Source organism: Jaculus jaculus, chromosome 14, assembly GCF_020740685.1.
Source record: "Jaculus jaculus isolate mJacJac1 chromosome 14, mJacJac1.mat.Y.cur, whole genome shotgun sequence".
In the NCBI taxonomy this organism is placed as follows: Eukaryota; Metazoa; Chordata; class Mammalia; order Rodentia; family Dipodidae; genus Jaculus; species Jaculus jaculus.
The window spans coordinates 11,427,516-11,440,691 of record NC_059115.1 but is presented as its reverse complement, the minus strand read 5'-3'; the positions used below and the strand labels follow the sequence as shown (position 1 = coordinate 11,440,691).

At 43.2% G+C, this 13,176-nt stretch overlaps 1 protein-coding gene across 1 annotated transcript; it reads left to right on the top strand.

The window, feature by feature from the left end:
- The first annotated feature begins 169 nt into the window (after positions 1 to 169).
- On the top strand, positions 170 to 1,111 carry LOC101617684 (vomeronasal type-1 receptor 1). Its single transcript, XM_012952027.2, has one exon. The coding sequence runs from the start codon at positions 170 to 172 to the stop codon at positions 1,109 to 1,111; it is 942 nt and encodes a 313-aa protein (XP_012807481.2).
- Positions 1,112 to 13,176: the final 12,065 nt, after the last annotated feature.

The window sequence follows — 13,176 nt, the reverse complement described above, 5'->3', positions numbered from 1 at the left end:
TGCCTTTGCATAAATAGGCACCAAGTCTTAATTCCTGTTCAAAAGGAGACTTTATGGTTGGAATAAAGAAGACAAACTGTCTCTGGTGATAGAACTTTTTTTTTTTTTTTAATTCCCTACTGATTCTTCCAATTTCAACTAAAAGCAGCATTCCCCAAATATTGATGCAATGACTTCCAGAAAAGTGGAACTGGGGACAATCTTCCTCATCCAGACTGTAGTTGGAATCCTTGGGAATTCCTTTCTTTTTTGTTGGTATAGCTTCACTTTATATTTTGGAAACAATGTGAGACCCACAGATTTAATTCTCAACCAACTGGCCATAGCCAATTTCTTAGTTCTTGTCTTCAAGGGGATACCTCAGACCATGTCAGCTTTGGGAGTGAAAGATTTTCTGGGTAATACCGGATGCAAACTTGTCTTTTATAACCACAGATTGGCTACAGGAGTTTCGTTCAGTACTATATGTCTCCTCAACGGATTCCAGGCCATTAAAATCAACTCCAGTTTGTGCAGGTGGATGGCTCTCAAGTTTAGATCCCTCAAGTTCATTGGGTTGTGTTGCTTTCTCTGCTGGATCCCACACATCTTCTTAAGCTCTTGTAATCTTATAGTCGTGGGTGGTTCCCTGAGTAGACAAAACCATAGCGGAAAAAGTAACCGTGGAGGCTGCTCTTGGATAATGAACAAGGAATTTACCTCTTTAGTTACCATTCTCTATTTTTCTCCTGATTTTATGAGCTTAGGCTTCATGGTTTGGGCCAATGGTTCCATTGTCCTTGCCCTTTACAGACACAAGCAGCGAGTCCAACATATTCGTGAACACAGAGTCTCCTCCAGGTCGTCCCATGAAGTCAGAGCTACATGCACTGTCATGATCCTGGTGGGCTCATTTTTCACTTTCTATTCAGTCTACACTGTCATGACTGTGTGGATGACTCTAGCGGTGAACCCAGGCCAGTGGTCCGTGAACAGCTTTGTGCTCATGGCGTCCTGTTTCCCAGCATTCAGCCCCTTTGTGCTCATTTTCAGTGACACCCGAATCTCCTACTGGTGCTTCACCTGCATGGCAAGGAAAACCCTCTTTGCTAATCTGGTTGCCATGGCATGAATCTATTGTCTTCATGGGCTCTGTCATTCATTGCAATGTTTGCTCAAAGGCATGCACTGTCTGCAAGTTATCATGCTAAGTAAAAAACAGGTAATGACGTCCTTTTCCACATGGAAGTCAGAATTGGGTTAAAAGAAAAAGTCCTGAGCCAGGTGTGGCAGCACTCAGGAGGCTGAGGAGGTGAGGGCTTGAGGCCAGCCTGGGTGGCATAGTGAGCTCCAGGGCAGTGGGAGCTGCGTCATGACCCTGTCTTAGAAAAATGTAATAAAAATGGAAAGAAATTTTAAAAAGAACTTATGTATTTTACACAAAGGAAACTCTGTCTGACCTTCCTGGAAGTAGTCCATACAATTTGAACTTAAAAGCCAATTCATGCAGGAATATTCTGAGTTCAGAGATTTTTGGCAAACTTCTCTAATTAATGAGAAAGCAACATACTGTTACAAACCACGGATAGCTTTTAGAACTTGATTCATGTGCTGCTTGTACAAGCTATTTGGAAAGGCCTTTGCAAGAAAGGCATATGCAGCCTCTTGGACTGAAGGACACCCTTACGCATATGGAGAGAACAGAAAGATGTGAAACTAGGAAAGGACAATGATGCTGGTTCATCACTTAGGACAGCACCACAGACATGGACTTCTAAGAAAGATTATAGGTAGGGATAAATCAATGTATAAAAGTGTCCTAGTTCCTTCTAAAATGATTTATAAAATATTTAATCAACATGTTAAGTCTTTAACTTAAATAAAAATATATAACATTAATTTTCATAGAGGGTAAATTCTAAATTACCAAGTTAACATGAAAATTTCACTTTTTTTAACACAATGTTTTAGTAGCTAGTTTCATGTAGGTGAATAATTTGGAGATTAGTTAAATGTCAAAGAATGAAAGTATTTTCTAAAGTCCTATTCCTTTCTCTAGAAAAATAAGCACATTGTTAACTATTTTCATATAATCTCTTATCATATGAAACACCAAGGATTTGTACAATACTTTTTCATTTACTTACATAAGCTCTATGGTTAAATGCTGTTGTTTTGAAATGTCAATGTTTGTATTTATGGAGAAGCAGGGAAGCCTTAAATTTGGTTCCATTCCCAAACTGTAACATTTAGTCTTATGCATTTTATTTTCCCTTAAGATCTATTCAGAAATAATAAATTCTTGGTTAAACTTTAATCAGAACTTGAGCCACATACTTTCCTTGAAAAGTATGCAATTTCCCCCTCCCTAAAGCCTTTGGGTCGTTATTGAGAAGTGAATTGAGATAAATGCGAAGTTTGTTTAATGGTATTCCATACCGGAAATCTGAAGGCCAATGGCAGATTTAAATTCCAACTTTGTTATAGTTTGTTTATTGTAAAATCATAAAAATGTACATGAATCAAATCTTAATATACTGTATGGTGGAAGGCTGAGGCTGTCAATTATACCATTTCTTTCATTGGATGCTCTGGCATTACTTAGCAATGTAAGAACTCTTTAATATTACTGGGTATGGTGGCGCACGCCTTTAATCACAGCACTCGGGAGGCAGAGGTATGAGGATTGCTATGAGTTCAAGGCCAAATTGAGACTACATAGTGAATTCTAGGTTAGCCTGGGCTAGAGTGAGGCCCTACCTTCAAAAGAAAAAGAGTACTCTGTAACATCAAAAAATTCAATAAAAGTAAGCTGGGCATGGTGGCATACACCTTTAATCCCAGCACTCGGGAGGCAGAGGTAGGAGGATTGCCATGAGCTCAAGGCCACCCTGAGACTCCATAGTGAATTCCAGGTCTGCCTGGGCCAGAGTGAGACCCTACTTCGAAAAACAAAAAACAACAAAAAATTCAATAAAAATAAATATATGGGAAATATATCATGTATCCCAAGCACATTTAATATCATGTATAATGTTAGTAAGTATTCTTAGAAGCTTATACTTTTATATTAATGCCTACCAGACTATACATGATGATGGGTTTATACTCTTTTGTGTGTAAAAACCTCAACATATATATGTATATGTTGGGATACACACACACACACATATATATATGTATATGTATATGTATGTATATGTATGTGATTGTGTGTATATATATATACATATATATATGTAGTTGTGTGTGTATATATATACATATTTATGTATGTATACACATACATTTAACAGGGGAACAAATATATTCCTATGTTTTGATGTTGACTTTTATCCTTTTTAAATGTGTATGTTTATATTGTAGGTGTATGTATGTATGTGTGTATGTTTATATTGTAGGTGTATGTATGTATGTGTGTGTAGGCAAGAAGACAAACTCAGTTGTCATTTCTCACGAACACCATATACCTCTTTTTGAGGCCAAGTCTCTCACTGGCTTGGAGCTCACTAATTAGAACAGTGACTCCCAGAGAGACCCAGGGATCTTCTTTTTTTTTTTTAATTTTTTTTTTATTTACTTATTTGAGAGCGACAGACACAGAGAGAAAGACAGATAGAGGGAGAGAGAGAGAGAATGGGCGCGCCAGGGCTTCCAGCCTCTGCAAACGAACTCCAGACGCGTGCGCCCCCTTGTGCATCTGGCTAACATGGGACCTGGGGAACCGAGCCTCGAACCGGGGTCCTTAGGCTTCACAGGCAAGTGCTTAACCGCTAAGCCATCTCTCCAGCCCCCAGGGATCTTCTTGTCTCTGCCTTCCCGGTGCTGGGATTAAAACATGTACCACCATCTTTATATATATATAGTCAGCTCCTTCTGCTCTCAAGGCAAGCATGTTACCAAATGAGCTACCTTCCCAATCCCAGACGTTTGTTTCATATTTAATATAACTCTGATTATGCCTTTATTATAGATACAATAAAGATTTCATTTCCCAGTGTCAATTGTCTTGCAGCTAAAATACTTGTTGGTTGGTTCAGTGTTCTTTCTTAGGACAGTTGAAGCAGTGGTGCAGGCCAGGCTAACAATAAAACAAGAACCAGGGCTGAAGCGATGGCTTAGTCAATAAGGCACTTGGCTGTGAAACCCAATGAGCCAGGTTTGATTCCCCAGGACCCATGTAAGCCAGATGTGCAAGGTGCAAGGTGGTGCATGCTCCTGGAGCTTATTTGCAGTGGTGGAGGCACTGGTGCCCCCATTATCTCTCTCTCTCCCTCTCACAAACAAAATAAAACGAGAGCTAGTTTGGCCACCTCCATGCCGCACTTGGGGCTTTCTCAAAGGCTGTTTACTTCTTAATGCTGATGGAGCTCGATTCTGCTTTTAACTCAAGCCACGACGTGAGGACCAACTCCAGACTAAAAGTCAGCTAAACATCGAGGCTTGTTAGGAGAGCCTACAAGACAGGCATTTTGAGTCATGTGTCTTCGGGGTTGGACAGATACATTAGGAGTGCTATGTAAGACCAACCATATCCATGCAGAAGAGAAAAGTGACCAGTAGTTACCCTGGAAAAGCTACGTCACGTCCACATTTTAGCCAGCTTGAGGAAGGGTGGGAAAAGAATAGGGTTTGCAACAGATGCAGGCTACTGACCACTATATCAGAGGAGCATGGAAGTGCGTCTTTCAAGGCGACCGAGGTGAACGCTGCCGGGCTCTATAATGATGTAACTCTGGCAGAGTCCTGGGCAGGAAAGAAGTCAACATAGCCCCAGAAAGCTTCACATGCTGCTGATAGCAAGGATTTCCCCACAGTGGATGTTCAAATGTATGAGGTCCAACTTCTGGCTGTTGGCTACACACAGAGTAGGCTGAGCTTTCCTATGATGTCAGTCATTATGGTCAAGGAGTAAACTTTCCAGTGCAGGATGAGGGATTCCCTTTGCCTGAAGGCCTTCCCACACTCACTGCCCTTAAACGGCCTTCCTCCAGTGTGAATCCTGTAGAGCTGAACAAGTACATGTTTGTGGATAAAGGCTTTTCCACATTCACGGCACACATACTGCTTTTCACCATTGTGAACCCTTTTGTGCGCAAGAAGATCAGAGCTTTGGCTGAAGCACTTCTCACATGCAATGCAAACTCATAAGGTCTTTCCCCGGTGTGACCATTTCAATGTTTAATCAATCTGTGTTTGTGACCAAAATATTTTCCACATTCACCGCACTCATAAAGCCTCTCTCTGGAGTGCACACTCTCATGGATGAACAGGTGTAGGTTTGTGGCTGTAGGCTCTCTCACACTTGCTGCATTTGTGAGGCCTTGCTCCAATGTGTACTCTCTGGCGTACAATGAGGTTAGAGCTATGATTAAAAACCTTCCTTGGCCAGGTTTGGTGGTGCACGCCTTGAATCCTAGCACTCCGGAGTCAGAGGTAAGAGGATTGCCATGAGTTCAAGGCCAGCCTGAGACTACATAGTGATTTCCAGGTCAGCCTTGGCTGGAGTGACACCCTATCTCGAAAACCCAAAAATAGATAAATAAAAAAAAAAAACTTCCTGCATATGCCACACTCATTAAGGCATTTCTCCAGGATGGATTCTCTGGTGCTGATCAAGTATGGGTTTGCGGCTGAAGAACTTCCCGCATTCTCCACACTCATAAGGCCTTTATCCAGCATGGACTCTCTGGTGCTGAACAAGTGAGTCTTTGCAGCTGAAGGCCTTCCCATGCTCACTGCACTTGTAATGGCTCTGTCCACTGTGAAAAGCCTTCCTGTGCTTGGTGCCATGATGTGGCTTCCACTGATGATGAGGGCATGGTGGTGGAAAATGCTTGAGCTCCTTGGGAAGTCCTTACAACTTTTTTTCTGCCATAAAAGGCATTTCTGAGGGTTGGAGGGAGAGTTCTTCACACAAAATGACTCCCCCTCATCTCTCCTACAGGGGTTATCCTCAGTGTGCTTCTGGGCCTTGAGGTTTATACTTAAACCACAATTGCTTTCCATATTCCATACATGTACATGGATTCTCCCCAGGGTGAGTTTTCTGGAGCTTAGGCAGCTGTGAAATTTCTTTCAGGACTGGACCATATATCTCACAGGGAGGGACCTTCTTGGTAGAACAGTCTGTTGTGGTAATCTTGCACTGTGACACTCTTTCTGCAAAGTGCTCTTCTCAGAGTGTGACTTCTTCTCCATGCCAGCAACCTGAAAGCAGAGACACACTGGCCAGGTACAAACTGACTCAAGGGTATATGTGTGGTGCCTGCCTACAACTGCAACAGGAGGTCAGGACAAGGATTCAACTCAAGTCGAGTAAAGGATGGCGTTGTAGTAGCTTGTGTCTGAGTGTCACAATGGAGGAGGAACAGGTTAAGAAGAAACATAATTATGGTATAGAGCACAGGAAGAAGATGGGAGCCTCTAATAAAGGATATTTTCCTGCTCAAGAAGATCAGATTGCAACTATGAAGCTAGTGTTTAAGGATTACTTGGGGCATAGGCACACCTCATGATATTGGCCTATATGCTAATGGTAGAAAGCACCATACATGGAGCAACGGAGAGGACCATGTATAAATAAGTGTGTGCACGAGAAAGAAGACAAAATGAATCATAGACAATGGTCTTGCACTAAAAAAACAAACACTACAGGCGAAAGAAGGGTTATGAATGGTTTGAGTTCCACCCTCACACACATTTCCCTATCCCTCACTAGGGTCACATCCACTGAGAGTCTCTCTGACAAAGGCTGGAGACATGTCCTCTCACCCAAGTGCCCACAACTTACTCCCCAGGCCCAGTGAAGCCATTACACGAAGCATGGAAGATACATACCCACAAAGGCCTGACAGGGCAGGTGTGTGGCCAACACTTGGCTTGGTGTCCCATCCTAGAAAGCAGAACTAGATATATTTCGCTATGTTTGCACAGTTCTCCCTACCAGTGGTGGCCACGGTGGTCACTACAATAACTGGTACAGACAATTCAGAGGAGATATCAACCCAGAGAAAGAGGGTAGAATCTGGGGCAAACACAAGTCATGGATACATAGAGGCACCAGCAGTGAAAGGAAAGGAATTATAAGATCCACTCGCCTGGCTGTAAGGTGCCCGACTCTCGGACATGCCCCGAGAGCTTCCAGAATAGCAGGGCCTGGGACTACTCAAACCCAAGAGGCCATGGCAGTGAGGGACATGGGAGAAGTAGGAAGGGCAGAGCACATCCCAGAACAGTGGGGTGGGTATGATGCCCTTACCCAGAGAGGCCGTAAGTGCAAAGTTCTTTAGCATCACTTCATGGCAGGACAGAAGTCTCTGAGCCTCCTCAAGGAGTTCCCACTCCTCCTGGGAAAAGTACACAAATATGTCCTCCAAGTTCACCCGACCCTGCCACAATGGGGAGAGCCAGGTCCATGAAAGGGCCTTGCTAACAACCCATCTTTCCTCCCACAGATCTCCCTCCTGCCACACACCTACCTAATTTCTCAGTTCAGAGGAAATACCAGAACCAGAAACCACTGGTGTTTGCTCTCTCCTTATGGTCCTCGTAATCACTATGTCCACCCATAACAATAGGCACATAGGCAGAAAGACTCTGAGGTCTGAGGCTCGGTATACAGGACCCGATCCTTGCCACAGGCTGCTGTGGCTATACTGAGCAGACCACAGAAGTTGGGTACACTTTTCTTCTTGAAGCCTGACAGTAAGACCCAGGGTCAGCATTCCACAGTCCTGTCCATATGCTTTGGATCACCTGTCACATAACGCTGCCCCTCCACCCAGTTGGTAGTTTCCACCAGCACCCTGTTGGCTCACTAACTGAACTACCACTGTGAAGTGAATGAACACTCTCCTTCCTAAACCCCAGTCTCCACACCATCCTCTTCCTGTTGAATGTCCTCCATCTGGAACCTTTGTAGAATTTCAGACTCTTCTGTGCCATAGTCTACATAATCTATCCTACTGGCGGTCAGACATGGGGCTGGGTGCTGAGGGATGCTAGTGCCCCAATCTAGAAGTCTGGATGGTAGTAAACCAAAGAGACTCTCACTTGAGGCTTGGGAACTTGGGACAGGAATGAGGGACGCATCCACCTGCACCAGATGCATCAGAGGCATGTGGACTAGGGAAGTAGGGTGATGAGTTCAAGAGCCCCAGGGGCTCTACCTTGCACAGGCCAGTAGAGCTTCAATCCCACCTCTCTTTAGCGAAAACAGTGTGATGCTTCATACTTTCTTTTTTCTTTGCACCTATGGGGTTGACACCAAGCTCAAAAGACTAATGGGTAAGTCTATTTTTTTTTTGTTGTTGTTCCTTTATTTACTGATTTTTTTTTTTAATGTAGGGTTTCACTCTAGTCCAGGCTGACCTGGAACTCACTATGTAGTCTCAGGGTGGCCTTGAACTCACAGTTCTCCTTAGTGCTGGGATTAAAGGCATGCACCACCATGCTCAGCTCTACGATTATTATTTTTATTGACAACTTTCATAGTTATAGACAATGTGGAGGTTTGATTCAGGTGTTCCCCCATAAACTTAGGTGTTCTGAATGCTAGGTTCCCACCTGATGGAGATTTGGGAAATAGCACCTCCTGGAGGTGGTGTATTGTTGGGGGTGGGCTTATGGGTGTTGTAAGCAGTTTCCCCATGCTAGTGTTTGGCACACTCTCCTGTTGATATTGTCGTCCACCTTATGTTGGTCAGGGAGTGATGTCCACCCTCTGCTCATGCCATCATTTTCCCCAGCCATCATGGAGCTTCCCCTCGAGTATGTAAGCTAAAATAAACCCTTTGTTCCCCAAAGCTGCTTTTGGTTGGGTGATTTCTGCCAGCAATGTGAACCTGACTGCAACAGACAATAAATCATGGTAATTCCCTCCTCCACTTTCCCCATTATACTCCATTACCCTCTCAATTAGTCTCTCTGTTGTTTTTATGCCATCACCTTTTCCTCCTATTATGATGGTCTTATGTAGGTAGTGTTGGGCACTGTGAAGTCATGGATAGCCAGGCCATTTTATGTCTGGAAGAGTGCAAAGTAAGGAGTTCTACCCTTCATTTGGCTCTTACATTCTTTCTGCCACCTCTTCCACAACAGACCCCAAACCTTGGAAGGTGTGATAGTGATGTTTCAGTGCTGAGTACTCCTCTGCCACTTCTCAGTATTATGGTGCTTTCTGAGTTATCCCAAGGTCACAGACATCTGAAAAGAGAAGCTTCTTCAACCAAAAATGAGAGTAGCATTAATATATGGGCATGAACACTAAGAAAGTGCTTACCAGGTAGTTTGGTAAGCATAATATAATCATTTATCCAGATACCATCATGAATTAGAGCCCTAGGTCTTATGACTTCCCCTGTCATAGGTTTTCAGTATCAGGCATGTATTCCCTCCCATGGACTTGGGCTTCCAGTCTAATTAGAGAGTGGTTGGTTTTCCCCATAACAGAAATTCTACTATGGCACCTATTAGCTCATTTGGCCTAGCTGGCCAAATTTAAGGCTTTCAGTATCCACTGTTGTTTATATCCACTGGTGATTTCTCTCCCTCCCATGCATACAATGTAGCTTTCTTTCCAGCTTTCTGTCAGCTGGTCTATGTGGAGATTTTCAGTTCAGCTCCAGGAGGATTTCTCAGTGACTTTTCAGCCCAAGACTGTGGAGTCTTCAGCAATAGAGTCTTACTATCTATTCCTGGTGGGAAACAAAGAGCCTCAGAAATGGCCTGTATTGTTTTGAGGGCATCAGAAACCATCCTGTCCAACAACTCCTTGGAAGGTATACCATCCTTGGCACTGAAAATTTTCTAGTAACATTATATGGCTTCTAGGTGTACCATTGTCCAAAATAGCAGGTTTCCATATGATTTATGCATACCCTCTTAGATTTTGATTAGCCCTTTCTCCCACCACTAGTTGGTAAATCTTAATCAAATTCCCACTCTATCATAGTGCATGAATGGGTATGTCCATTTCTTGGGTTTTGATTGGCTTAAGGGCTCAGATGCTCCTGGGTATTGTAGCTCTTGTGGCACCAATAATGCCGTGTGGGAATGAGAATGTCATTTCAAGCAAAGAAAGGCTCAGCTGCATGCTTCTAAAGGCTCCTGGAATTAGCATCCAGAGTCTACATGGACCAGAAGGAGCTTTGCTTTTTCTTTTATTTATTTATTTGCAAGGAAAGAGAGAGAACACACCAAGGTCTGTCATCTGTACCTTATCTGGGGAGAAGATGTGTTTTTGTGTCGACCCAGGGAAAAAGATTTTTCTTAACACTGACTTTTTAAAATATTTTTTACATAATTTATTAATGAGAGGGGGGAGGGAGAGAATGGACATGCCAGGGCCTCTCCAACCCAACACTGACTCTTTATTTTTTGCTTTTTAAGGTAAGGCCTCACACTAGCAAGTAAGCCTCACATGCATAGCGATCCTCCTACTTCAGCCTCACAAGTATTTGGATTAAAGGCATGTTCTCTCATGACCAGCTGCCTGTTTGTTTGTTTTTGAAATGTGGTCTTGGGGATTGAACTCAGGTCTTCCTGTTTGCACAGCAAGCACTTTACTGCCTGAGCTATCTCCTCTGACTGGATACAACTTTTTAAAATAACCTGGCTTTAAAAGTCCCCATAGTTTTTATCAATCCTAATGATGTTCAAACATTCCCATAGTCCAAGCTCTTTTAACTTAGCCATAATACCAACCTCCTTCTCCCCCAAAAAAACCCATAATGACACAGAATAAACATTCACACTGCAAAAGATGGCATTGGGCATAGCAAAGAAATATTCAAGCAATACATGATTTAAACAGAGCAAACATCAAAGTCTGTATCTCCAAATCCAACAACTCTAGCAGGGCAAACATCAAACTTTGTAGCTTCAAGCCCAACAACTCTAGCCAGTGACAAATGTCCAAGTCTACTAATTCTAACCAACAATAAGTCTCTGGAATTCCAATTCTGCACTTCCAGCTAGGCTACTCAAAGTCCTGGAGAACTTCATCAGGGCCAGCAGCTTTCCTTAGCAGCCATCTCATGGTCCCAGAAGCTCCACTGGGTCTCCACCAATTCATGGTTCATCCTCATGGCTCCATTGGGTCTCCATGCAGGTATCCAGCAAACCTGCTTCACACTGCCCATGACCATTTCCAAAACACATGACCATGTTGCAGACTCAATGACCCTCTCTTTCCTGCATTTCTTATACTCCACAATACCAGGTAGGGTGACAATTTGTTAATCCAGGGGGGAATAAAGCAGACTTTGAAGAATAGAACACTCCTTGAGCACTCAGAAGTACTTCAAAAGTGTCTACATTCTTCCTGTTGCCCCAGGGTAGGTCAACTGGCCCCATCTCAAAGGTTGTAATCGCTCAATTGCAGCTGAATGGGCAGAAGTTCACCCAAAGATTTTTCTTTCTGTGACATATCCCTCTGCTAATGCCAGTTCATTTCTATGCAAAGCAACCCTGCATAACTCAGGACATGGGCATAAAAGCAAGCCTTACACAAACTACTAGCCCAGTCCAAGCAAAGCTTTTTCTCACCTTCATAAGCCAAACCTCATAGTCCATAGTTCTTACTGCATTCAGGTCTTTCAACTCTGACAAGAATAGTCCATAAAGCTGTACTTATATCACTGCAATGCATCTCTTAAGCCAAGGTTTCAAATCCTTCCACATGCCTCTTGAAAATCAGCTCCAAAAGGCCAAAGCCACACAGTCAGGTGTCTAGCAGCAACCCCACTCCTGGTACCACTTTACTGTTGCAGTCAGGTTTGCATTGCTGGTAGAAATCACCTGACCAAGAGAAGCTTGTGGGAAAAAGAGGTTTATTTTGGCTTACAGGTTCAAGGGGAAGCTCCATGATGGCAGGGAAAAATGATGGCACAAGCAGAGGATGGACATTATCCTTTGGCCATCATAAGGTGGACAATAGCAACAGGAGAGTGTGCCAAACACTGGCAAAAGGAAACTGGCTATAACACCCATAAGCCTGCCCCCAACAATACACTGCTTCCATGAGGCATGAATTTCCAACTCTACATCAGCTGGGAACCTAGCATTCAGAACACCTAAGTTTATGGGCAACACCTGAATCAAACCACCACACAGAGTGTTTATTATTTATTTGATGTAGGGTGTTCTAGCACAGGGTGACTTGGAAGTCACTATGTAGTCTCAGGATGGCCTCAAACTCATAGCAACTCTCCTATCTCTGCCTTCTGAGTGCTAGAATTAAAGGCGTGCACCACAATACCCAGGTACTAGAATGTTTAACATCCTTTTTCCTTCCTCTGTCATTCACCTTCCATCTGCTTATTAATGGCCCAGCCATGTGTTCAGACACCACAATGTTTCTCAAATTCCTGATCCCAATTTGGACAACACACATGAGAGTGCAGAAATGTCCAGGAGTAAGGAATGTCGGAGTCTCAAACAAGCTACTTGTTGTCAGGTTAGAACATATCTCCTAGCCTTTTGGCAGCATGGTCTCATTAAAGATGACTTTTCAGTCAAAAATAACTGGGCCCCATTATCTCTCTCTCTCTCTCGTGTGCTGTGTATGTTTGCATGAAAGTACAGGTGCCCACAGGTCGCAGAATGCATGTGGAGGACAAAGGACAATTTCAGGTGTTTGTTCTTACCTTCTACCTTGTTGGAGGCTCTTTCTTGTTCCCTGCTGTGTGTGTCAGCCAATCTAACCTTGGGCTTTCTGCGGCTCGGCATCGCCATCTCTGCTTCCACTGTCGCCACAGTGTTCACACTATCACACTTGGCTTTATGAGTCCCTGCAGATCCAACCTTGGCCTCACATTGTCACAGCAAGCTCTTTTACACATTAAGTCTTCAATATATATATTTTTTAAAAATTTCTCATACGTCTTCACAAGACTACAAATAAGAAATTTCCTTGAAAATAGAAATTTTCTTACACTGTTTCAAAAATTCCTTGAACTTCTTTGAAGATATTTACAGAATTATTATGTTATTTACGTTCTACATTGCTGTGACAAAACACTTGACAGAAAAGAGACAGCTTAAGGGAGGAAGGAAGGGCTTATTTAGGCTTAAAGTTTCAGAAGGTTTAGTCATCACAATGAGGAAGGCATGGTGATAGGAATGGGAAGCCAGTTGACCACCTTGCTTATGTAATCAGGAATCATAGAGACAGAGCAGGAAGTGGGTCCAGAC

Excerpts from the sequence above, each read along its gene's own strand:
- LOC101617684 (XM_012952027.2), top strand. The coding sequence starts at position 170 with ATGACTTCCAGAAAAGTGGAACTGGGGACAATCTTCCTCATCCAGACT.